Raw genomic sequence first — 27,776 nt, forward strand, 5'->3', positions numbered from 1 at the left:
CTCAGGGCCTGAGCACTGTCCCTGGCTTCTTCCCGCTCAAGGCTAGCACTCTGCCACTTGAGCCACAGCGCCGCTTCTGGCCGTTTTCTGTATATGTGGTGCTGGGGAATCGAACCTAGGGCCTCGTGTATCCGAGGCAGGCACTCTTGCCACTTAGGCTGTATCCCCAGCCCTAGGTTTGTATTTTACTTTAGCAATATTTGATCACTAACAAGTGCAACTAAACCACAGTCTCCCATGTGCCTTCTGGAGAGAGGGACACGTGTGCAGGTCATTCAACCTTTATCTTATGATCAGGACAAAGTCTAATCAAAACAGATTGGAAAATATCTACCTACTTCATTACTAACCCATTGAAGAGGCATGCCAGACAGTTTTGGGAGCACTATAAAAGGTCTGCACTGCAAGCTCACAGTGCTCTCCGCAAGAAGAGAAGCCTCAATGGGTCCAGTAGTTGTCCTGGTGCTGGGTCTCTCCTGCCTGCTTCTCTTTTCCATATGGAGACAGAACTCTGGAAGAAGGAAGCTCCCTCCTGGCCCCATTCCTTTCCCCGTTATTGGTAATATACTGCAGCTTGATATTAAAGACATCACTAAATCTTTAACCAATGTAAGTACTCTTCATGCTCCCTTTTCCGCGGTCTCTGACAAGGGATAAATTGAATCATATTTTAAACCTACTGCTGAAGATACAATAGCACGATAGATTATTTTAAAGCAAAATGCTTGTATGAAGTACTATATGTCTAATGTTCCAGTTTGTATCTTAATCATGGAATGAAGTAATGTATTATATGTGTGTGTTATTGTCTATTAGAGTCTCAACCATAAAGTTGCAAATATTATACTCTGAGTTCATGACCCAGGATTGGCAAAAATAAATAAATAAATAAAAATTTTTAAAAATCTCAATTAAAAAAATAATGATGGTGTCCGTTTTGCTCAGGCTCACTCTGAGAAGTAAATATGACATCTTTAACTGATAATATGTCTTCTCATTTCCAGCTCGCCAAAGTGTATGGCCCTGTGTTCACTCTGTATTTTGGCATGAAGCCCACTGTGGTGCTGTATGGATATGAAGCCGTGAAGGAAGCCCTGATTGTTCATGGGGAGGAGTTCTCTGGGAGAGGCAGGTTCCCATTGATTGAAAAAGTTAGTAAAGGCCTTGGTAAGTGTACATATGAACGTGTGTGTGTATATTGAGCACAGGATATGGGGATAATGAGGATTGAAAAGAGGCCTGAAGGGTTCTGTAGTCAGAGCTTGCCCATCCCTGTGGCTGCCATCTGCTTCTTCCTCTTCCTTGTTTGTGTTCTCCATCCATGTTTCTGCTTCCCTTTATTCAGGAATTATTTTCAGCAATGGGCACAGATGGAAAGAGCTGAGGCGCTTTACACTCATGACCTTGCGGAATTTTGGGATGGGGAAGAGGAGCATTGAAGAGCGTGTTCAAGAGGAAGCCCACTGCCTTGTGGAGGAGTTGAGGAAAACCAATGGTGAGAGCTGCAATAAATCACTAATTTAGACAGGGATATGAAAGGCTCTGTTAATGCCCTTCTGTCTCAGATATGGATTCTTTTTTTTCACATCAGAAATCATGACTATGAATCTTTTTGGTTTTAAATTGATACTAGGAACTTGAACTCCGAGGTCTAAATACTTGTTCAGCTCATGGCTGGTGCTCTACCAGTTGAGCTACACCTCCTGTTCAAGCTTTTTGATAGTGAGATAGTACAGGTGTCATGGATTTGTATCAAATTGACTTCCCGGGCTGAGTACCAACCACAGTTGTCAGATTTAAGCCTTGTGAGTACCCAAGGGATCCAGTCATGAACCTTGCCAGTGTCTGAATAGATTATTTGAGTTTCTTTTCTAAAGGAACAATGCTTCTCTCCTAACATAATTCAGTGTACCTAGTGTCGACATAACACGGCAATGATTGCTAAATGAGCAGGGTGGTAAGGGCCCTCTCAACCCTCAGAGAGCCCCACACAGATGCAGGTATATGGTGCCCTCATTTTCAGAGACATTTCAGTGATTCCTCAGTGCCCATAACTGTAATTTTGGATAGTCATTGTGTAGTGTAAGGTACAATTTTATTTCCTTTATTTTCTGAATATAATTTGTGTCAAAGGTTATTTCTTTGCAATAATAGTGCAATTGCTACAGATCAATCTTAGTTATTTCTTCTTACCCAGTACTTCATCATGAATCTCTAAGCCACACAAATTGATTAGACAATTCACTTTGCTAGATTCCAACTATTATGATCAGTTCTTTATCCAATCTTCTCAGCATATTTGAGTTCAATTTTCAGTGTTGCTTATCATTTTATTCCATATTTCTTACATTTTATGTTAAAAATCTCATGCCAATTATTTTTTAATTAACTGCTTTAACCTTTAGTCACAATGAATAGTGTTGTCAACTTGGATTCTAAATGTCCTAGCCTTTAAATTCATTCTTTCAAGTAAAATTAAGGAGTGATAATCAGACTTAACCTGTGAATGAGACACAAATGCAATCACAGAAAAATCTCATCAATTTGCCAAATAACCTTCCCTTTCATAGTTAAAATAGAATTTTTCTGAGAGCTTTGACTCAGTTCAATTTTTATGTAGCCTTCATGCGTGCAACAAACTCAATGACTATTGTATAATTCTAATGACCAACACCAATTCACAATTCACTATTTAGGTTCTATAATTTAAACTCAGTAGCATCTTGCACATTTATTATTTGCTCATAGAAATTTCACTGTATGGAGAGTGCAAAAATAATAATCATTTTCTTTAATTCATCTGTCAAATGGTAGAATTTTAGAGATGGACAAATTTTAAATATATGGAAGATTTAGGCCAGAACTCCAAAATTTCAGCCTCGTTCATAAATTAATTTTGGTGTTTGATTAGACTTTTTTCTTTCCTAAGCAGAGGAATTCACTTTTAAATATTGAAGGCTTCCATTTATTAATGTTGTGTTTTTGTTTGCCTTACCTGAGATTAACACTTAATAAAAGGTTTAAATTTAGTTATTACTTTTTCTTTCTCATACGACATGAATGCATTCTGCTTTTTACTTTGGTTCTCTCTAGTGTTTGAATGTCTGATAAAATCTACCTCCTTAGTTTCACTCCAGTCCTGATTTTAAAAAGCTACAGATACTTGATAGTCTCTCCTTTTCTTTCTCAGTGCCACGTAGTCTATAGGTTTTGTAAACAGGTACATTAGTACTTATAACAGTTGACTACTAGGTATATAAAAGCCTTTGTTTTCCAAAATAGCCTACATCTGGGATTGAAAGACTTTAGATAAAGGCAATTAGGAAGAACTGTCATTATTTTGCTGGTTAGTTTGTACTGGCCAACTCAGGCTTCAGGTAAAGTGTTAGGCCAGTTTAATTCATATTGGATATATGGCTGTTAGAGGAATTTATAAGTAACACAGTAATAAAAATGGTAAAGATGACAAAGGCTAAGTATTTCATATGTATATTTCAATTTGTTTTTGATTTCTCAGGCTCACCCTGCGACCCCACCTTCATCCTGGGCTGTGCTCCCTGCAATGTGATCTGCTCCATTGTTTTCCAGAATCGTTTTGATTATAAAGACCAGAATTTGCTTAACTTGATGGAGAAATTGAATGATAATGCCAAGATTCTGAGTTCACCATGGACGCAGGTGAAGCCAAGATCTTTTCTTCCTAAGAAAAAACTAATTCCTTTTTCCTTCCCTCTTCTTCTTTCCTTCCTTCTTTCCTTCTTTCCTTCCTTCTTTCCTTCCTTCTTTCCTTCCTTCCTTCCTTCCTTCCTTCCTTCCTTCCTTCCTTCCTTCCTTCCTTCCTTCCTTCCTTTCTTCCTTTCTTTCTTTCTTTCTTTCTTTCTTTCTTTCTTTCTTTCTTTCTTTCTTTCTTTCTTTCTTTCTTTCTTTCTATCTTTCTTCTTTAAATAAAACAAAAACAGACCCAAATTAAATAAAGAACAATTAGTTAAGTGACTATCTGGACAGGACAGTTCTACCTAAAGAATTGTAGAACGCTATTCAGGAAATTACTGTCTATGTCAATATTGAAAGTTCGTTTTTGGTTAACTTTTCTTCATGTTAATACAGGGAAAGAGACAGAAATCTAGTTCATGTTTTGCAGTTCCGAAAATGGATCAATGACGGTTTTTGGAATTGGTTTGAGAAGCAGACAAGTGAAAGATGAGGGAGAGTAGCAGAGGAGCTGAGTCTGATCTAGGTATATTGTATGGCCAGGCCCTGTGGCATATGTTTAAAATCCCAGTTTCACAAGAGACTGAGACCTAAAAGATCAAGGATTGGAGCATGCCAGGGCAGAGGTATCTGCCAGGCTTCATCTCCCAGATAGCCAGCAAGAAACAGTGCAGGAAATGGAGCTCAAATAGTAGAGCACTAGCCATGAGCAAGAAAGCCACGCAAGACTCTGAGGTGCTGAGTTCAAGCCCTGGTACTGGTGCAAAAATGAAAGATGTATTTCATTTACACATGGATATGTCAACATAAAAGCCTTTGACAACTAACTGATGCTGATAAAAATGAAAGAAAAAGAGTATAAAGTAAACATCTCAGAAAAAATTCTAGCCTAAATTTTATACCCACTGAAAAAAGCACAAATATAGTATTGAGTCAAGCTAATGAACTCAAGCAATTAATTTGATATTTCCCATAAATCTCAAAGACATATTCTTACAAATGGCTTTGTTCAGTTCCACAAAGATGCCTTGTCGATCTGTGGATATCCAGGTCCTTAGTGAAAGCTTACATTTCCCAAAGGTTTGTTTTCCAGACATCTGGTAGTCATGGGATTATTGGGCAGAGGTATTTTCCTCACAGAGGAAGTGTAGTTAGGACAATGGAAGCTACTATGACTGTGTGAGTACAGTCAGAGTGTTTGTTGATTCCTCTGTGATTCTACATGATGAGGGAGCCAGGGCAGAAATGACAAAAGTTGAAGTATAAAAATCCTCACAAGGTTTTTTTGTGTTTCTTTGTACTTATTTGGCATGCACTAAATTCAGTAAAAAATAATCACTATTTGATCATGGAGTAGTTGGTTAGATGCTCTGGCATGAGGCTGAGTTTTAGGGCATCCTTGAAGCCCTCTCACTTTATATGTTTCATCAATGTTTCCCTTCAAGATGAAAACAATATAACATTTCTATTTACAGCCAAGTTCTCTATAATATGTGTAGTATGAATAGCCAAACATATTTTTATTTAATAAATGAATGTTTTACCTTTAGATCTACAACCTTTTCCCTGGTCTCATTGATTATGTACCGGGGAGGCATAAAACAGCACAAGATAATGCTGAATATGTTAAAAGTTATATTTTGAAGAAAGTGAATGATCACGTGGAATCACTGGATGTTAACAATACCAGAGACTTGATTGATTGTTTCCTGATTAAGATGAAACAGGTAAAATGAAAAAAATATGCACATTTACTTGAAATCTTGTGCATTTTGGGTCACATAGAATATTCGGTATTACTAGAGATGTTTAAACAATTAGGCCACCATGCTTGAAAGAATAAGTTATCAATTATGTAGATGAATCTACACTAAGCATCCTGGGAAACTTAAAATTAATTTGTTAAGTAATTAGAATACATTTACTTTTGTCTTTATATAAAATTATATAATAAGGAGAAGCAGAATGCCCAGGGCAGGTGAAATAGAAACAAGTACCAGGCAAAATATTGTGGCCTTTTATAGAGATGTGTATAATTATTATATCCTGCACAGAATAGAAGACCCAATAGGGTGGACTTCCTGCATGTTCTGTAAGTTAGAATGGGCCTTGAAGAAATAATTCTGGAATGATGTTTAATTGTCATGGTTTTTAGGTTGTTTTTGACAAAAATTACATATTTAGTATGTGTGGCACCCCTAGAATTCATCTATAATTGTTACCTAATTCATTTCCTTTAAAAATGTATATAAACTAAAAACATTGAGTACAAAAATATAATATTAATATCCATTTTTATCTGTAAGTTTATGTTTAATAAAAATATGTGTTTCTTAATATGATATTGATTTTTCAACATTCTTCAGCTGACTCCCCTTAGCACTTTTTTTTTTTGGCCAGTCCTGGGCCTTGGACTCAGGGCCTGAGCACTGTTCCTGGCTTCTTTTTGCTCAAGGCTAGCACTCTGCCACTTGAGCCACAGCACCACTTCTGGCCTTTTCTATATATGTGGTGCTGGGGAATCAAACCCAGGGCTTCATGTATGCGAGGCAAGCACTCTTGCCACTAGGCCATATTCCCAGCCCCCTTAGCACTTCTTGTATGTTAGATCTATTCATAATCGATTCTCTTCTCTTTTATCTTAGGAGCATGAACTTCTGCACTGTGGTAGGATATGAGATAAAATCAGTGTTTTAGTCCACGACATGGAATCATTAGATTTTTCATTCATTTCGATTTTCATCATTTTTACAGCCTGGATTATAATGGGCTCTGTGCCCTGCAACTATTAAATCTCCAAATTCATTTTGACAGATGGAAATTTTATTATTGGTGTTTGAGCACACGTTCTTGAGTAATTTTACCTTACGATTTAAGTGTAAATGTAACTGGATGACCAAAGCAAAGTAAGCAAAGTTGATGTTACCAAAGTCAATTTAACATGACGAGCTTAAAAAGCACCTGAAGTTGATATTGTCAAAGGAGATGGCTCTTTTCCTAGCAAGTACAAATGTTGAGAGGTTCAATTTATTTTAATTATCATATTATATACTATTAGATACACTACAGGTAATCTGGATATTATAAAAGCATGATGGATTTAATGCTGGCCAAGGACCAGCTAGTAAAATGATATAATTTGATCATTTAATGATTTTCTCATTCAACATTTAAAAGTGAAGACTTGTTGACAACTTAATTTTACACCACCCTCTCAGTCCTCGGCACTGCTTTATCCATACTCTCTCCTTTATACCATGACAAGGTAATGTGAACACATCGTGGCTTCATGGTTTAGTGTCTCTTCAGCTCATGCATTCCTAGTCGTTGCCTCACAGGTTCCCTAGACCACCTGACTTGGAGCTTCCCATGTACTAGCCCATCTTATTTGGATGAAGTCATTCTTATTCCTTGTGACTCCTAGGTTTCTTCTGCTGTTAGCACTTTTTACAAGCAATATTAAACATATGTAAATATGTGATATAAGAAGTTAAATTGCAACTAGGAGTTCTTTCCTGAAATCCCAGCTCCTCAAGAGGCTGAAATTGAGGAACAAGGTTTGAAGCCAGCCAGGGCACTAAAGTCCTCAAGACTATCTCCAATTAACTAGAAGAAAGTGAAAAGTAGAGCTGTGGTTCAAGCGATTTAGCACTAGCCTTGTGCAAAATGTTGAAGGAAATACCAGGATCAGTAACATCATCAACATCAAAAAAGTTTAATTGCAGATTCCTACTTGGGGCTTATAACCCAATGTTCCCAATTTTTCTACTTCTGGTACTCAATTTTCTGATCCTTTAAAAATTGGAGAAAATTTAGTTATTCGTGGCTTAAATGAATAATGCATTTCGTGACTTCAAATATAGTCTCAGTACCATATCTTAGACTAGGGACAGCACAAAAGTCCTGAAACATTAGACTCAACTAGTGTACCACCCCCACTGTGTCATTGTTCATTTCTCTTAGTCCTTTACTTTCTAGGTTTGTACCACTGTGAGATACTGTAGATTCACTGTCTTCACATGGTCTGGTAAATAATATAATTGTGTCAAATCCTAGGACCAGAAGAATCACAAGGAACCATTAGAATTCACTAAGGAAAATTTGATAGCTGCTGCATTTGATTTATTTGGTGCCGGGACAGAAACAACGAGCACAACACTGAGATACGGCCTGCTGCTCCTGATGAAGCACCCCCATGTCACAGGTAGGTGCACAGGTGGAGACCAAAGTGAATTTCAGGAAAATATAGGAAAGTTGCTGCTAGTGATTTGTATTGTCAAATATATCTCACAATTCAGTATCCTGTGCCACCTGCTGTAATCAGAGAGAAGTGAGGAGAACAAGGCAGTAGGGAAAGCAATAAGACTCTTTCTGGTGTCTGCATTTTATGTGAGGTAATTGTTGGAAAACAGCTCCAGCATAAAGTGACATAAGTTACATATTGATTTTAGACCTATATCCCAGTTTTTATATTAGGTAAGTTCTTCTATATACCTTTCTGAATTCTAACAATTCTTATTCTGCTATAGCTCAAAGGAAACTCTTCATGCGTAAATAGAAGTCCTAGTAATTAATGAGTGTCTCAGATTAATTCCATTCTGGGATATGTCCTAAAAGCAGACTCATTAGAGAGGTATTATTGAGGCAGAAGCCATATCTAAAGGAATTTTAAATTTTTATAATTCTGCTTCTGTAAAACTTATGTTTGATAAAGTTAGAGTTTTACAAGGGCATTCTTACAATCTTATTTTACACTTGGAGAGTTCTAGTTGTGGAAAAGCTCTGTTAAGTTTTAAGAAATAATGATAAAACAATTTTAAATGAGAATTTGTTTTGTGAGGAGAAAAAGCAGAGGAGAATAGTAAATAGATGAGAAGTCTTAACCAAACTTCTGCCACTCAGAGTAGATTTAACAGCGATAAAATAACTGAGCCAGATACATGATACTTTAATCTAAATGTGGTAACAGAAAAAGTTATGAGGGAAGAAAAACCAAGCTATGTCTCTATACTTCCCATACAGTTTCCTATTTAGAAATAACAGGTGTTCAAGAAGATAAAAAAAAAAGAATTTAGAAAACAGACTCTCCATGTTCAAATTCTCACCACAGCTCCATTTATTGGGTAAAAAACAAAGTTTGAAGCTGGGAAGCTCTGTACTCAGAAATGTGTGAAGAGGAGCGGTCCAGCACAACCCCTGGTGGTTTGTGATGCACAGCTTTTTTTTCTCGTTCCCAGAAATTCTTCCTGAGTGAAGAATTATATGAGCCTCTGTATTTTACAATTTGATAGAAAATTCCCTCCAAATGTCCAGCAGAATAAAGGGAATAAAAGCATTCGCTCAACCTAAGGTTGTACCATTCCAGAACACCAGGATTAGAGAGATCATCACAACTTTGAGAAAGATACAACTAGGGTCCTATACAAAGAGACCATGAAAATTGCATCACAATTATTTTTTTTCAAATTTTTATTATCAAACTGATGTACAGAGAGGTTACAGTTTCATATTTTAGGCATTGGATACATTTCTTGTACTGTTTGTTACCTTGTCCCTCATTCCCCCTCCCTCCTCCCCCTTTCCCTTTCCCCCATGAGGTGTTCAGTTCACTTTCACCCAACAGTTTTGCACGTATTGCTTTTGTAGTTTTTTTGTCTTTTTTTACCCTGTGTCTCTCAATTTTGGTATTCACTTTCAATTTCTTAGTTTTAATACCAGTATACATGGTTTCCAATATACTCGGTGCATCTGAATTCTTAAGAGTAACAGGTACCTATGCATGATGAAAAAAGGTGGAAGAATTAGACTTCCATATCAGTCATAAACTTTATGTCCCATTTTCTCCTTTTTCACAAAATACAGTATAATGCAGCTCATTCACTTATTTAAAACCAAGTGAAAGAAAACATGGACTCCAGACTGGGAAAGAGAGGTCGTGCGGTACTCTGAGACAGACACTGAGGCTGCTGGGAACTCAAGTAGAAAACACCCACATCAGAACAAAGCAGAATCAAATGATGCAAGGACAGAGGGGAGATACTGTTAAAGAAGGAGAATTGGCCAAGTGCCTTACATTTCTCACTTACTGCCCATGTATTGCTAGAAGTATTAAAAACTTTTTTTGTGTTTTTCCAAATGGATTCTAACTCAGGATATGGAAAAGCATGAACTGATGTGAAAAACAAGGGAAGTATAATAAATGAAAAGTAAGTCTCCTTTTCACCCTGGAAACAATATTTCTGTAGTCAGAATGATTGAAACTGTCACTACTTGTTAAAAACTCAAATACTATATCTAGTATATTGTTATTAATGAGCTGAGGGGGAATGTGCATATGTATGTATCTCTATTTGTCTATTTGTAGATGTGGCTAAAAAAGTAAGACAGAGATGTGAATGCACGTTGTGATCTCACATATTAGGAATTCAATAAATATTCTCAAAAAGTGATTAAAAAATCAATTGGATGCTGGACACCAGTGGCTGAAGCCTGTAATCCTACCTGATCAGGAAGCTGAGATCTGAGGATGGAGGCTTGAAGCAGCCCAGAGAGGAAAGTCTATGAGACCCTTCTCTCCAATAATCAACTCAGAAAAAGCCAACAGTGGTCATGTGGCTCAAGTGGTAGAATGCTAGCCTTGATCACAAAGAAGCTTAGGCACAGTCCCCAGGCCCTGAGTTCAAGCCCCAGGACCAGCAACAAGAAATTAAAAAGAGAAAAAGAAATGGTCATTATTTAGAAACAAGAAGATAAGTGTCAGAAGCAGACCTTTAATGCCCAATATGGCTATCATTATAAAGTGGTTGGATAATGAAATGACTATTGCACATTGCGTATATGTACACACAAAAACATAGACACTCTTTGTATAATGTTTTAGTAATTATTAAAACTAAAATTACTATTTATTTCTTATTTTTCATTGAGCACTATTATTTTGTTTTTACATTTACATTAGTGTATATGAATTGTACAAATGCCTTTAATGCTGTTACTTCCATTCATACATACAAATATTTTCTTTTTTCATCATCATTGAATAGTTGTACAAATGGGGTTTCAACTCAACACATGAGCTCATGAGTTACAGTGCACCAATATCTGTTCTTATAATGTACATTGACCAAGGTTAATGTCAGTCTTTCATTCATATTTTTACTTATAGCCTGTTTTACTTTTTTTGAAATATACTCATCTACTCATATCAAGTACAGAAGCTAAACTAACCTTTAAAGACACATCATTTGTTCTTTAAAATAATATGATCTGAAAATCATTTTATAGAAATTTCACCTCTTGTAACAGCAAAAATATATCTGAATTATAACAAACTAAGAATAATATATTAACATGCTTAAGGTCATACTTAGAGTCATTTATATAGCTGTGTAGCCCATGTGTTACCATTAATATTTGTGGAGATTTGTGAAATCTAGAGATAAAAGTGAAGATAACATTGTCCCCCAAATGTACTTTCATTGTTAATGTTTAATTCCCCTTATTTTGTAATTATGATAATATGCTTCTTATATTTTAAGTAGTTATTTTACTTCAATATATAAAGTATATTACAGGCACATGAACAGTTTTTGTTTTTTTTTTAACAAGAAGCTAAACTCTATGGATATATTAATACATTATAAGACTACTTAATAGTAGACTGACATATGTATATATTGAAGTATAAGTATTCCATTGGGCATATATATATTTTTACCTTAAATCTTGTTGAAATTCATTATGACTCTTTATGTAGTAGTGAATAACTGTGACCAATATGCCACTTTCCTCCTTCTCTGCCATTTCTTATTTGTGTCTCAACCAGCTAAAGTGAAGGAAGAGATCCACTGTGTGATTGGCAGACACCGGAGCCCCTGCATGCAAGACAGGAGCCAAATGCCCTACACAGATGCTGTGATTCATGAGATCCAGAGATACATTGATCTCGTACCCATGAACCTGCCCCATGCAGTGACCCGGGACATTAAGTTCAGAGGCTTCCTCATTCCCAAGGTGGGCTTGTTTCTTCTGTGCTGAGCCTCCACAGGGAGCCTGAATTCCTGAGTTCCTGAGTGGGATTCTGCTCCTCCTCCAACCATGAGAGCAGCAAAAGTCTCACAGTTGGCTGCCTGGGAGAGTTTGTGATATGGGGAAGTTTGGGTTATATATCCATGCATTAATAGCCCTGGTATCTAGCAGTGTGAATTTTCCAATTTTGTTCTGCTCCTTTGTTTTGTTTTTGTCTTTAGTTCCTTGCTTTTTGTTAATGGCTATGCTTAATTTTTGTGCTTCCAAATGAATGCACAAGTTTATGTTTATCAATTTCCAAAATACTCTGTTGGCAAGTTTAGTATGTCTACAGTAAAATTATCGATAAATTTTGGGGGAAATGTTACTTTGTTTTCTTCAATTCATGAATAAGTCATTTTCCCAATTTATCTATGCTTTACTTTATTTTCCAAGGAATAATTTGTTTTCAATAGAGTGGCTAAAAAATACATTCACAGACCTTCTGTAAATACTGAGTTTTTCCATTGTTATCATTTTATTTTGTTTTTGTTAGGCTTGAACTCTGCAGTTGTCTGTCCCTGAGCTCATTTGCTCAAGGCTAAAGCTCTACTACTTTGTGCAACATCACCATGTTCATTCTTGTGCTCTAATTGGAGACAAGAAACTCAGGGACTTTCCTGCCTGGGCTTTCCATGGCATTATGCTCTCCTTGCTTTTAAGGTTTCTGCTCTTGAGTAATCTCATGTTATGCTGATGGGCTTGCCACCATAGATAATGACTTGCTTTTCTTTTGCAGCTTTCAGGACTCCTTAATTTTTCTGAACATTTAAAGTTTAACTATAGTGTGTGGTGTGGTGATTCTTTTCTGATCTGGCCGGTTTGCTGTCCTAAAGACCTCATGTGCCTGAATTGCTAAAAATTTAGGAAATATGTTCCTATTAAATTATTGGATATGTTTCCTATTCCTTCATCATGATCCTCTTCTCCTTCCTCTCTACTTACGTTTGACAGTTTTGATCTTTCAAGTTTCCTAAGTGGACCTGTGTGTTCTTTTCATACTTTACTTTTCACCTAGTTCTTCATCTGACTATTCTAATAGATCTACTTTGTCCTTGAGCCTTGATATTCTGTTTTCAATTTGATCTACTCTTTTCCATTGAGTTTTTATTTGATTTATATAGCTTTACGTTTCCCACAGTTTAGTTTAATTCTTTTTGTTAGAGATTTCTGTATGTTCTTTGAAGTCCTTATAGATATTTTGTATTCTTTCCTTAAGTCATTCAGATGTTTATTTGTCTCCTTTTCATATTCACTCATTTATGCATTTCATTTTACATTTTATTGATCATGCTTGTAATTATGCTTAAGATTTCTTTGGGCTTTCTTCTTCTTCAATATCCTTGGTGTCTATTGCTAAAGAATTGTTAAGCTTTGGATGTACTTGCCTTTTTTTCATATTTTCTGTGTTGATATTTAGGGACTCTGAAGCCAGTTCATTGGATGAAAGTGTCCATCACCTGTAGACATAAAGATTGAAATAAGTACTTTTCAGTGTTTTTGTCACCTCTATAATTCTTTGTTTTGTTTCCCTTTTTTGTTTGTTATCAGTTTGCGGCTTGAACTCAGGCCCTGGGTGCTGTCCCTGTGCTATTTTGCTCAAAGCTAGTGGTCTACCACTTTGAGCAACAGCACCACTTCTTTTTCTCCTGAGTAATTGGAGATATGAGTCTCATGGGCTTTCCTGTCAAGGCTGGCTTAGAAGTGTGATCTTCAGATCTCAGCCTTCTGAGTAGCTGAGAATATAGGTGTGAACCACTTGCACCAGGCTTTGCACATATAATAGTAATATATACTACTACATATGTATATACTTAAATACATATATGTGTATCTGTCTATCTATCTATCTATCTATCTATCTATCTATCTATCTATCTATCTATCATCTATTTATTAGTCTAGCATATCTCTGTGTGTTGTCCCCAGGGTACAACCATACTGACATCATTGAGCTCTGTGCTAAATGACCACAAGGAATTCCCCAACCCAGAGACGTTTGACCCAGGCCACTTTCTGGATAAAAGTGGGAACTTCAAAAAAAGTGATTACTTCATGCCTTTCTCGTCAGGTAATAGAATTTTATTTCTATATCTCAAGATTATTTAGGTTTGGAGGTTCAGTTGGAACCTCCTTTGGGGCTGGTATAATTGTATTTAGCTCATGATTAGGAGCAGCACTCTCCATTCCCACGAACTTTCCTTGTCATGGTGGATCCTCACTGTTGGATCAGATTAGTGGGGCTTCAGTTCTTCTGTGCATTTCTTCCAAATTGAGCAAGGTAAAGCACAGATCCTTTGCATTCTTTCTTTACATATATGATAGTGATCTCTTCTAAGTGAGTTAACTTCACTTAGACAGCAATCACTCACAGTGAGAAAGATGGTCTCATCACAGGACTGTCCCACATCATTTTGTGGCATTTTTCATTGTCAGGCTCCTCCATAGAATGAAATGTCTCCCAAAAGACACAGAAGAGCACCTGGGGTAGCGAGGGAAAAAATATCACAAATTACCAGATAAAAGGATTTGCAGAGGGAGTATTAACCAAGTCATAACTTTCTCATACTCCTATACCAATCATAAAATGGAGGGAGCAATGTTCTCAGACATTCGAGGTACTTCAAAGGGAACAGTGACTGGACAGAAGATAGAGTCAAGCATTATTGGCAAAGCAGTGAACCACAATGGCATAATACTGACTGTCAAGCAAGAGTGTCTGGAACTGTCAAATAATCTTATGGACATATAAGGAACGTGTAGCAGGTACCCTACACATATCACAACACACCCTGTTCCTCTTTCAACCCAAGAGATGTGTGTTGGATATTGTATCTCCACACCTGCAATATGTGTGCTTTGTGTCTGACCAAGGAGCAGCCTTCCTTCTCTGATGCTGTGACTTTTTGTCCTGTTTTGTTTGTCCTTTTTTCTTTTTTCCTGCTTGAGGTTTGGCCTCATAACTTGGGCCTTGTCCCTGAACTTTTTTGCTCAAGGTTAGCACTCTACCACATTGACCCATAGCTCTACTTATACTTTTCTGGTAGCTAAGAAAATTGAAGATAAGTGTCTCATGAACTTTCTTACCCTGGACTGGCTTTGAATCACAGATCTCAGCCTCCTGAGTAGCTAGGATTGCAGGCATGAGACACTGACATCCAGATAATGATGTAACTTTTGAAATCTGTTACATATTGGCACTTGAAAACCATGGGGAAAGACATGGATCTCCATTAAAAAATTCACTTGCTTTCCACAAAGAAAAACTTTTTAAATAATGAGAAAATTATGTGTTCTGATGATTTTGTGCTTCAGTGAAAATCTGAATATGATATTTGGGAAACTGAATGAGGGCAAGATTTTATTGCTTGAAGGGACACAAAGCACAAAAAAGGAAACGACAAGTGGTCTGTGTCCTGATGTCTACAAGGAAAATGCATCAGAGCCAAAAGTAATGCATGTTATAATACTTTAAACTTGTGTACGGTAGAATGATATAATGGACAGTTAGGCTGTAAACATTAAAATGCAAAAAGTATTCACTGAATATTTTCTGGGAAGAGGTCACATAATCAAAATGTATGTGTTTTCTTAGAAAAACACATGTGTTTCTAGAACATACAAATTTTATCCTAGAAATGTGAAACTCAAATTTTGTATAAATAAAATAATGAAACCCCCATTAATATATAATAAAGAAAAATCTATTATTTCTTTAATTCCTCACCAACACTGCATGAAGGAATCATTAGCATGCCCATTTAATATATGAAGAATCTAAGGCTCAGATAGTTAAGTAACTCAGCCATGTGGTTAGTAAGTTTCAGAATCAAGATTTGAGTCTGAGTTGACTTGGAAAGCCCTGTTTCTCACCACCACTGCCATGTGAGAAATTTCACGTGGAGTCTAGGATAGGTCTATGTCCTCTATCACTGTGTGTATATCACTCCACAGACCCCAAAATGTGGAGGAAATCCCAAAGTCATGGTCACATGGACAATACTAAGTAAGAAGGACTGAGAGTAGGCCTTTTGGGTAAGGACAAACTGTATTAAAACCTCATTTCAACCACAAGGAAAAAAATACTATTGGAAGTATAATTGTCTTCTAGAACTATGATCCCTCTCTTTAGCAGAAAATTATATATTAGAGTAACTGACATAATAATTTAGCAACCTCAACACAACATAGAGAGAAAGAGAAAAGGGGAAAGAAAGGAGGAAAGATTTTTTTAGAACAATATTCATCATGTATAATACTTAACAAAATGTTTCCATATAGATGGTAATCTGTTTGTTTATAATTTAGTTAAGGATGGTTTACGTTTCGATTATTTTTGAAGACAGGATCGTAATTATGTAGCTCAAACTGATTACCAGCTGAATTTTCTTCTATTTTAGCTTACTGTGCTGGAATCATAGGAGTGCTCTGGAATTCTCAGATTAAAACAAAAAAGTTTTCAATGATGTATTACTTAAGATAACAAATTCATTATGAATCTTTAAAAATCTTTCATCTCCATGAATCCATCTGTCAGGTATTCAGTAATTCACTGAGCAAACAATAATATTTTCTCTTGGCAGATACAAAGTCAGTGCTTCACGCACTCACACTTACATACAAAGGAGCCTTTCCTGCTTTGATTTTCTTTTTTTTCTCTCTTTCTTTGTCTCTTTCTCTCTCTCTCTTTTTTACAAAAAAAAATTTCAGGCAAACGGATGTGTGCTGGAGAAGGCCTGGCTCGGATGGAGCTGTTTTTATTCCTGACCACCATTTTACAGAACTTCAACCTGAAAGCTCTGTTGGATCCACAGGACCTTGATACCCGTCCAGTTGTGAATGGGTTTGTCTCTGTGCCCCCTCCATACCAGCTCTGCTTCCTTCCAGTGTAAAGAAGAGCTCTGCTGTCTGCCTTCAGCTGTACAGTAACCAGCAGTTCCCTCCTGTGAGCCAACACTCACCCCCTTCTCCTGTCAGGGATGCCTTCCTGTCCTCCCTTCTGTCCTGTTCTCCCCACTCCCTCCAGACCCAGGAAGATCCATTCTCCAGTTTGGAGGGCTTCCTGTATCACTGCACAATGATACCTACAGTTCTCTATGATGTATAATAGATTCATTCACCACCCCGAGCCCTCAGCTTATCTAATGCTAATTTTCTAATGATCTAGTACCACAAAATAATAAAATGAACACACTATGGCAACTCAGACTCATTACTCAATAATAAATATTATTTTAATAGTAAATATCATTTTCTGAATAATATATATTATTTTTCATGCCTGGAGTCATTCTTGGACCATCCTAGTTTGTTCAAAATTCAGTGAAGCAGTGATACCAACCAGAAGTCCAAAATAGCTTTTTGTCCACAATTTACTGAGCATTGGGAATGGGAAAGGGAAGATGGTAGGAAAACCCTTTGTCTATGTTACCTGTCTATCGGGCGATGTGGATTTAATGAATAACAGCAATGTCCAGAGCAGCTCCTCTTGTAGGGAAATACTGTGAGACACAGACATAGACAGCAATAAGCATTAAAGGTTAGAGTTGAAGAAGGAGTTCGTGGAAGACGGCGAAGGAGAGGCAGAGCCCTTGTAGAGCTCCCTCCGATATCGTAGTTTTCTCACACCATAGAAATTGTTACTCCTAGAAAGACAGCCAAAGTAAGTTCTAACAGTACAGGGACTCGGAACAGGAAGGAAAAATCGACTTTGCTGGTCTGAAAACACAGATTTGAGCTCCGGGCGGCTCCGGCACAGTGCCGGGCACAGCTCCCCCCCCCCCCCCCTCTGCACAGCTAAAGCGTTAAATACTCCAGACGGCAGCTGAGCACGGAGGACCTGACATCGCAGAGACAGCGTGAGTACCCCACAAAAGTTACCCTCACTTGTGCCCACAGTCCAGCTTCTGGAAGGCATCCCTGTCCCCACCGCCAAAGCAAAGCGCCATCTTTGCCACTGGGTCAGACCAGACTGGAACTGAAGCGGGCCTGGGGAAAGCGAGATCAAAAAAGCCATCTTTGAAAAGGGCAGGAGGGGGCTGGGGATATAGCCTAGTGGCAAGCTTGCCTGCCTCGGATACGCGAAGCCCTAGGTTGGATTCCCCAGCACCACATATACAGAAAAAAGCCAGAAGCGGCGCTGTGGCTCAAGTGGCAGAGTGCTAGCCTTGAGCAGGAAGAAGCCAGGGACAGTGCTCAGGCCCTGAGTCCAAGGCCCAGGACTGGCATAAAAAAAAAAGAAAAGAAAAGGTCAGGAGGGGCGGAATCAGTGAGAACCAACTCCGCCCAGAAGAACGCCCCCTGCCCTGGAGGGAGGCGAGTCCGGGGCTTAGCCAGAGGTGCCCCGCCCTGCCCGCCGGAATTTCTAAACTTAAAGCAAAAGCTGCAAGCAGCTCCCAGGGGCACGGAAACACCAGACGGAGAAACAAACAGTTCCTGGGACAGCTAAACGGTCCCATAACAGAGGAAGCTAATTTCCAGCCCAAAACTGAGCTGCATTCCATAGCCACCTATGCCAAGGAGGCCGCCTCCCTCAGGCAAGCAACTCTCAGAGGAGCAAAACAGGCCAGAGGCGCCCCGCCCTGCTGTGTTCACAGCCTAGTCAAGACCAGGCATCAAAGGCAGGGGCCCCACAGCAGACAGGAGCCACAGTTCCTGAGACTGCTCACGTCCCCATCGACAGAGGCCTGCCTGCAAGCTGTGCGAACCTCAGAGACCCACGATTGCACCAGCAGGGGAGAAGGTCAGAACAGAACCACCCCTTGCCAACTGAAATCAAGTCAAACCAGCCAATCAGGAAAATTGACTGCAGTCCATTGCAGGGAAACCAGAGACTGGTTTCTTTTTCTTTTCAAACATTTTTTTAAACCTTTTTTTAAATTTTCTTTTTAATTTTTTCACATCTGAAACATCATTGGTTGTTTTTTTTGTTTTGTTTTGTTTGTTGTTTGTTTGTTTGTTTTCCATTTTTACCGGTTTGTTTTATCAAGTTTTTTTTTGTGTTTGTTTATTTGTTTGGGTTGTTCCTTTTCTGTTATTTTCCTTTTTATTTACTTATGCTTCCTTTTTAAATAATTTTTCTCTGTTTTGTGTATCTGTCTTCCAGTATTTTTACTTTATTTCTCTCGTTGCGTCCTCTTCCTTTAAAAATTACTTTCCTATAAATAACACCTCCACCCTTTTCTGCTAACTCTCCAGTGTCTGTCATTTTAACATTGTTCTTTCTACTGATTCTACTCTTCTCCACATTTCCACGTCACTGAAACTAAACCCAAATCACCACCCGCCCAATACATTTTACTCTATTCTCTTTACTACCTACAACTTACCCTCCTGACTTACTGCCTGGACCTCCAGGTTCCACTGACTCCTGGTTATTGGATAGAGAGCATCCCAGCTTAATCTGAGTTAATCAAAGGAGTTCATAGACAAAGCCAGTCCTAAAAGAACTTAATATAAAAACAAGAATTGCATATAGGGTTGTAACAGTAAATAAGTAACTACTGAATACAGGGCCCAGGATCGGTGTTATATTGAAATTGTATTCTTTAGGAACACCAAATCTAACTTTATAGACAGGTATACAAGTTATCTGTATATAATTGTGAAATTGTAAGATTTACACAACAGTGCTTGGTAAGGGCTGCTTTGGGTCTTAAACGGTGCTCACAGGTGCTGGTAGACTGGCATTCCCAATCCAAATGGGCAGAAGAAACACAAGAAAGATGGCAAACAATGAAGTCTTATCCCCCACTCAAAACAAGCAGGAAGCAGAGCAGTCAATCAAAAACATAGAAGAAAACCCCCAAAATGCTCTACAAAGTCTACTGATAAACATGATAAATGAAAAGTTTGAATCTCTTCAGTCAATTATGTTAGAGCGTGAGGAGGCAAAGCAAAAATTAATGGAGAATTTCATGGCATTCACAAATAGAAAGATAAATGAGCTTAAAGAGTCAAATGAAAAGATAGCTACCCAGCTTAAAGATTTGAGAGACAACACTCAAAACCAAAGTAATGAAGTTAATGAAGTAAAGAAATCCATACAGGACCTAAGAAATGACATGGAAATCATCAGGAAAGACCAGTCAGAAGGAAAAGAGATTCGAAATCAAGTAGCTAGCCTACAGTCCCGACTAACTGAAGCAGAGGATCGAATCTCAGGAGCTGAAGATTCCTTAGATTCTATGGAGAAAGATAAAAAATCAATACAAATTCAGTCCAAGCAACAAAACAGATCGCTACAGGAGATTCAAGACACGATCAGGAAGCCCAATTTAAGCATAATAGGTATTGAGGAAAACTTGGAGAAAGAGGTTAATGGGATAGGCAACCTATTTAACAGAATATTAGCTGAGAACTTCCCAAACATCCAGAAGGAAAGGCCTATACAGATACAAGAAGCATTTAGAACCCCAAATCGACCAGACCAGAATAAGACTTCCCACCTACACATTGTGATCAAAATAGCTTCAGCAGAGTGCAAGGAAAAAATACTCAAAGCTGTTAGGGCAAAGAAAACAATCACATATAAAGGAAAAGCAATCAGAATTACCCCAGACTTCTCAGCAGAGACCATGAAAGCGAGGAGAGCCTGGAATGAAGTATACCAAGCTCTAAATAAAAATAAGTACCAACCAAGAATTCTGTACCCAGCCAAACTCTCCTTCATAGCCGAAGGTCAAATAAAAGTCTTCCACAATAAGGAAAAACTGAAACAATATATCTCCACCAAACCAGCTTTACACAAAATCCTTAAAGATGTACTATACAGGGAAAATAATCAAGATCCCAACACAGACAGAGAAATGAGCCCTAATTAGTAAACACTAGATCAAGAAATGGGAAGACACGGCTTTAAACAAGATAGTGATAATGAAAGGAACAAACGATCACCTCTCAATCCTAACTGTCAACATTAATGGACTTAATTCTCCAATCAAAAGACATAGGCTCACAAGTTGGATCAAAAATCAAGATCCATTTTTCTGCTGCCTCCAAGAGACACATCTATCCAGCAAAAGTAAACATCTTCTAAAAGTGAAAGGCTGGAAACAAATCTATCAAGCAAATGGCCCCCATAAGCAGGCTGGCGTTGCAATCCTAGTATCAGACAAAATTGACTTCAAATTAGAAAAGGTAAGAAGAGACAAAGAAGGTTACTACATACTAGTAAAAGGATCTCTCCTACAGGAAGAAATAACCATTCTAAATATCTACACACCAAATGCAGGAGCACCCAACTTCATCAAACAAATACTACTGGCTCTGAAAACATTCATAGACCCAAACACAATGATAATGGGGGACTTTAACACTCCACTATCACCTCTGGACAGATCAACACGCCAGAAACTGAACAAAGAAACCACAGAACTAAACAATTGCATAGACCAACTAGACTTAATCGACATCTACAGAATATTCCACCCAGCAAGGACAGAATACACATTCTTTTCGGCAGCACATGGAACATTCTCCAAAATAGATCACATCTTAGGGCACAAAGAAAATCTGTACAAATTCAGAAGTATCAAAACCATTCCCTGCATTCTCTCAGACCACAATGGAATAAAATTAGAGCTCAACTCATTCAGCCACCACAGGAAATCCCACAATTCATGGAGACTAAAAAACACACTGCTGAACCATCAGTGGATCATTGAAGAAATTAAAACGGAAATTCAAATGTTTATGGAATTCAACCAAGTTGAGGACACAAAGTACCAGCTCATTTGGGACACAGCAAAGGCAGTACTCAGAGGAAAATTTATATCTCTGAGTACATACATCAACAAACTGGAGAAACAGCAACTCAGTAATTTAAGGAAGCACCTTAATTTTCTGGAGAGAGAACAGCAAGCGAAACCCCAAGTCAATACACGGAAGCAAATAATTAAAATCAAATCAGAATTAAATCAATTAGAGATGAAAAAAACCATCGAAAGAATCAACAAAACAAAGAGTTGGTTCTTTGAAAAAATCAACAAGATAGACAGACCCCTGGCAAACCTGACCAAAAATCAAAGGCAGCACACTCAAATAAACAAGATAAGAGATAAAACAGGTAACATCACCACAGAAATAACCGAAATTCAGAAAATAATAAGGGACTATATTGCAAACCTTTATGCCAACAAATTCGAGAACTTGGAAGAAATGGATGATTTCCTAGAAAAAATTGATACCCCCAAACTCAACCATGAAGACTTAAACCTTCTAAACAGACCCATATCCAGTACTGAAATAGAAACAGCAATAAATGATCTCCCATCCAAGAAAAGCCCAGGTCCAGACGGATTCACCGCAGAATTCTACAAGGCCTTCAAAACAGAACTCACTCCAATATTTCTCAAACTCTTCAATGAAATTGAAAGAGAACGTTCACTACCAGACTCATTTTATGAAGCCACTGTAACCCTCATCCCAAAACCAGGCAGAGACTCATCACGGAAAGAGGACTACAGACCAATCTCTCTGATGAACATAGATGCAAAAATTCTCAACAAAATTCTGGCCAATCGACTTCAACAGGTCATCAAAAAAATCATACACCACGATCAAACTGGATTCATCCCAGGGATGCAAAGCTGGTTTAATATACGCAAGTCAATTAATGTAATACACCTCATCAACTGGAGCAAGGTAAAGAACCACATGTTTTTATCGCTGGATGCGGAAAAAGCATTCGATAAAATCCAGCACCCATTTATGCTAAAAGCCCTGGAAAAACTGGGATTCCAGGGAACATTCCTGAATATAATCAAGGCAGTTTATGACAAACCAACAGCAAGCATAACTCTAAATGGTGAAAAACTAAAGCCATTCCCTTTAAAATCAGGAACAAGGCAGGGATGTCCACTCTCTCCCTTGCTCTTCAACATAGTACTAGAATTCCTAGCCAGAGCAATTAGGCAAGCAGAGAATATAAAGGGGATCCAAATAGGAAAAGATGACGTTAAACTTTCTCTCTTCGCAGATGACATGATCCTATACCTAAAGAATCCCACAGACTCTACCCCCAAGCTACTAGAGCTGATCCAAAACTTTGGCAAAGTTGCAGAATATAAAATAAACCTTCAAAACTCAATGGCCTTTCTCTTTGCTAACAACCCGAAGACCGAGGCTGAAATCAGGAAAGCAACTACTTTTGCAATAGCCCCCCAAAACATAAAATACCTAGGAATAACCTTAACCAAAGAAGTGAAAGACCTCTTTGAAGAGAACTTTAAAAGCTTGAAAAATGAAATTAAGTCAGAACTAAGAAAATGGAAAAACCTCCCATGCTCCTGGATTGGGAGGATTAATATAATCAAAATGGCAATATTGCCAAAGGCTATCTACAAATTCAATGCAATACCCATTAATATCCCAACACCATTCTTTAATGAAATAGAGGAAGCAATCCAGAAATTCATATGGAACAATAAAAGACCTAGAATAGCAAAAACACTCCTAAGCAGAAAGAACAGTGCTGGAGGAATTACAATACCCAACTTCAAGCTGTATTATAAAGCTATAGTAATAAAAACAGCTTGGTATTGGCACCGGAACAGGCCTGAAGACCAATGGAACAGAATTGAAGACCCAGAATTGAACCCACAGAACTACGCCTACTTAATCTTTGATAAAGGAGCTAAAACAATACTATGGAAGAAAGATAGCCTCTTTAACAACTGGTGCTGGCAAAACTGGCTCAACACATGCAACAAACTAAAACTAGATCCTTATATATCACCCTGCACCAAAATCAATTCCAAATGGATTAAAGACCTTGAAATCAAAACAAGCACCCTGAAAACACTAAAGGAAGGAGTAGAAGAATCACTTGGGCTCCTTGGCACAGGACAGAACTTCCTTAACAAAGACCCTGAAAGGCTACAAATCAAAGAAAGGTTGGACAAATGGGACTGCATCAAACTGCAGAGCTTCTGCACGGCAAAGGACATAGCTCTCAAGATAAACAGAAAGCCCACAGACTGGGAGAAGAACTTTACCGGAAATTCAACAGACAAAGGCCTCATCTCTAAAATATATGCAGAACTAAAAAAATTACCTTCCTCCAAAACAAAACCGCAAAGAACCAATAGCCCCCTCATGAAGTGGGCTAAAGACTTACAAAGAAACTTCTCTGATGAAGAAATGAGAATGGCCAATAGACATATGAAAAAATGCTCTACATCACTGGCCATAAAGGAAATGCAAATCAAAACAACATTGAGATTCCATCTCACCCCAGCAAGAATGTCATATGTCAAGAAAACTAATAATAACAATTGTTGGAGGGGATGTGGCCAAAAGGGAACCCTACTTCATTGTTGGTGGGAATGTAAACTGGTTCAGCCACTCTGGCAAGCAGTATGGAGATTCCTCAGAAGGCTCAATATAGAACTCCCCTATGACCCAGCAGCCCCACTGTTGGGTATCTATCCAAAAGCCCACAAACAAAATCACACTAAGGCCACCAGCACAACAATGTTCATCGCAGCACAATTTGTCATAGCGAGAATCTGGAACCAACCCAGATGCCCCTCCATAGAAGAATGGATCAGGAAAATGTGTTACATATACACAATGGAATTTTATGCCTCTATCAGAAAGAATGACATTGTTCCATTTGTGAGGAAATGGAAGGACTTGGAAAAAGTTATACTAAGTGAAGTGAGCCAGACCCAAAGAAACATGGACTCTATGGCCTCCCTTATTGGGAATAATTAGTACAGGTTTAGGCAAGCCATAGCAGAGCATCACAAGGCCCAATAGCTATACCCTTATGAACACATAAGATGATGCTAACTGAAATGAACTCCATGTTATGGAAACAAATGTTATATCACAGTTGTAACTACTTTCAACGTCCTATGTGTATGTGTAGTTTCTATTATTGATGATGTTCTTGTATCACCTTCCTATGCTTGTACCTACACTATCTCTGTAATCTTATCTGAATATATTGGAAACCGTGTCTACTGGTATTGGAAGTAGGAAATTCAAAGGGAATACCAAATTTGAGAGACACAGGGTAAAAAAAGAGAAATAACTACAAAAACAATACTTGCAAAACTGTTTGGTGTAAGTGAACTGAACACCTGGGGGGGGAGGGAAAGGGGGGGAGGGAGGGGGGCATGAGGGACAAGGCAACAAACAGTACAAGAAATGTATCCAATGCCCAACGTATGATACTGTAACCTCTCTGTACATCAGTTTGATAATAAAAATTTGAGAAAAAAAATCTATCAGGAAGAGTAATATGACTACTTTTGCAAAGAAATAAATAGACCTGGAAAAAATTCACATTGAATGAGTTAAAGAAGCCTCAGAGAGACATAAAATGCATGCTTCTCTCACATATGAAAATTACACTTAAATATAAATATATATTAAAGCATAGACAGGAACACATACACATATACACAATCACACAAAATAACACATGGTCCCCATGGTGTAACAACTTTGAACATTGAAGTGAAAGTTCAACAAAATGTCGGAAGCTGAAACATGTCATTTGTGAGCCAGGGTACAATGGAATGGTAGGAACAGACTCATGGACTTATGGAGAGAGGACTAGAAAGTGAATGTTGTCCTGTCATGCCCTGAGAATGGAACCAGAGAACTGGAAGAAAATCATGGGAACTGGATGGATGGGAGAGAGAGAGGGAGAATGAGGGAAGGGTAACTGATCCTATGTATCACACACACAGAGGGGTGGGTTACACGAGAACTCTTTTATACATCTAGTCAAATGTAATAAAAATGCTTCTAACTATAGTGAATGGCATCAAAGAGGCCATGAATAAATGAGTGAGCTCAAAGAGAAAAAAATAAACAGCTACATAACATTAAGAAGACATGGATGATACAAAGAGTGGCTCAAGGAAGTGGTGCTGTAACTGAAATGGAAGAGGGCTTTCCTTGAGCAAAAGAAACTCAGAGACAGGGCCAAGGCCCAGAGTTCAAGCCCCATGACTGGCAATAAATAAAAATTAACAAACAAAGAATGAATAAAGAATGACTCAAGAGATGTGATTTTGTAACTGAAAGTGAAAAATTTATAGCACAACAAATCAAGGGAAAATACTTGGTTGAAAGCCCTACCAATGGGAGGAGGAAATCAAATAGAACAAATTACAAATGGAAGATAAGCAGTATGAAATCACATATTCAGGGACATGTTAGAAGAAAAGTGCAGAAAGACAGATGCAAAAGAGATAAGTAGAAAATAGTTCCAGGCACTGTTAGTTTTCCCAACAAGTGAGTTAGAGGAATCCAAAGACACAATTACAAGATAAGACAGATGCCACTAGCAAGATTGAAAATCTACCCACACAGTAAACAGGCCTCTAAAATTTAGGGTAGGGATTTGGTGAAATATAGACTACTTTGATGTATAAGGCCGACTCTCTAAAGAAAAGTGTGTTGTTGCTCCTCTTGTCTAAGGGGGTTATTACAATAGGCAATCTGCTGTGAGTGAGTTAGTTGCAGGCTTGAAAACAAAGAATCATAGATCAGGGAATCTTAGGATCGCTTGCATCAGTGTCTGTGTGAAATCTGAACAGAAGAGTTGGCGGTTGGTTGGTTTCACATTCAATCTAAATGATGCCATGAACCTAAGTTATTATCCCATGAACCTGCAGACTATAAACAAAGTGTACATCTAAAACCTAACTGCAATCCATTTCCTTTCTCTTTATCTTAAAATATTAAATGTAACATAATTGCTTACTCTACTTCCTTTTCTATCCCAACGGGAACATCTTTTTGAGGCAGCTTGTAGTTAACATTTGTGTCTATGTGGATATGCACATTTGTACATACCTGAGTACACAGACACAGATCTACTTGTTATACATGTTCTTTATAGATATGCTTTTATAAGTATAATTCTTTGCCAAAATTTATAGGTCCTAGTGCATGAGCTTTGTACAATGTGTTGTTGGCCACTTAACTATATGCCAGAAAACCTTCACATTATAAATATATCAGACATGATTTTAATATTTAAGCTAATTTAAGCTAATTTCAACTGATATATTGACAAAGTATTTAAACTTATGGTATGTTTTAGATTTTTTTGAAGCATATTACTAAGTGCATTGTACAAAGTTCCCATCAAGTTAAACATTGGCATCCTTACATATTTATAATTTCTTTGTGGTTAATCATTCACAGTTACTTCTTCTATCTTTAGAAAATAAGCATTGTATTATCATAATGAAGTTCATCTACTGTGATAATACATTATGGGTTTTTATAACTGTGTGTTTTTTGTACTAGTCCAGGAGCTTCACCTCAGAGCTTGGGAGCTGTTCCAGACGTTTTTGCTCAAAGCTAGTGCTCAACCACTTGTGCTACAGTTTCACTTCTGCATTTTGATAGTTAATTGTTGTTAAGAGTCTCACAGATTTTCTTGCCTGGGTAATTTCAAACCACGGTTTTCAGATCTCAGCCTCCTGATTAGCTAGGAACACAGCCATGGACCACTGGCACCCAGTTGTTTTTATTCCTCTCTAATTCTCACTTAATACCTTTAATCAAACATCCCAAACTCTCATTCTATACAACAATCACCATTTTACAAACATTATCAAAGAGTTCAATAATGCAATAATTATGTTTATGTCTAGGCTATTTCAATAATGCAATATTTCCACTTCTGCATGTTTCACAAATAAGATTGTTTGTGTGTCTAGTACTATATATGGTATAAATGTATCATATTTTTTTACCTATTCATCTTTTGGCGCTTGTGCAAGATGTCTCTGTCTTAGGTATAGCAATATGGGCTACAGATATGTTATTAACATAATGTTTAACTTTCTGTGGTAATTTGGAAGCACTGGGATTTTGCAACAGTATGATGGTTCTCTTTTAAAAATAATTGCAGAGCCAAGACAATATTGGAGAATGTCTGTACTAATTCAAATTCACACCAGTATGTATAAAATTTCTACTTAATCCAAAACTCCACTAGCACTTGTTATGTATTTTCTTTTTGA

The 27,776-nt window shown here is 37.7% G+C and overlaps 1 protein-coding gene and 1 long non-coding RNA gene across 4 annotated transcripts in view; one reads left to right on the forward strand and one right to left on the reverse strand.

Moving 5' to 3' along the window:
* LOC125346252 overlaps positions 1-27,776 on the reverse strand; it is a 110,090-nt gene that overhangs the window by 62,149 nt on the left and 20,165 nt on the right. The window lies entirely within an intron of this gene.
* LOC125346238 (cytochrome P450 2C5-like) lies at positions 442-16,670 on the forward strand. 3 transcript variants are annotated; one of them, XM_048338644.1, is made up of 9 exons: positions 442-609; positions 1,005-1,167; positions 1,346-1,495; positions 3,518-3,678; positions 5,262-5,438; positions 7,768-7,915; positions 11,537-11,724; positions 13,708-13,849; positions 16,489-16,670. In XM_048338644.1, exons 1-9 carry the CDS (start codon positions 442-444, stop codon positions 16,668-16,670), a joined length of 1,479 nt encoding a protein of 492 aa, XP_048194601.1. The 3 variants fall into 3 exon arrangements, with proteins under 3 accessions (XP_048194601.1, XP_048194603.1, XP_048194604.1); XM_048338646.1 differs by having other exon boundaries at positions 7,774-7,915; XM_048338647.1 differs by lacking the exon at positions 5,262-5,438 and having other exon boundaries at positions 7,774-7,915.

This window comes from Perognathus longimembris, chromosome 2 (assembly GCF_023159225.1).
Source record: "Perognathus longimembris pacificus isolate PPM17 chromosome 2, ASM2315922v1, whole genome shotgun sequence".
Taxonomy (NCBI): domain Eukaryota; kingdom Metazoa; phylum Chordata; class Mammalia; order Rodentia; family Heteromyidae; genus Perognathus; species Perognathus longimembris.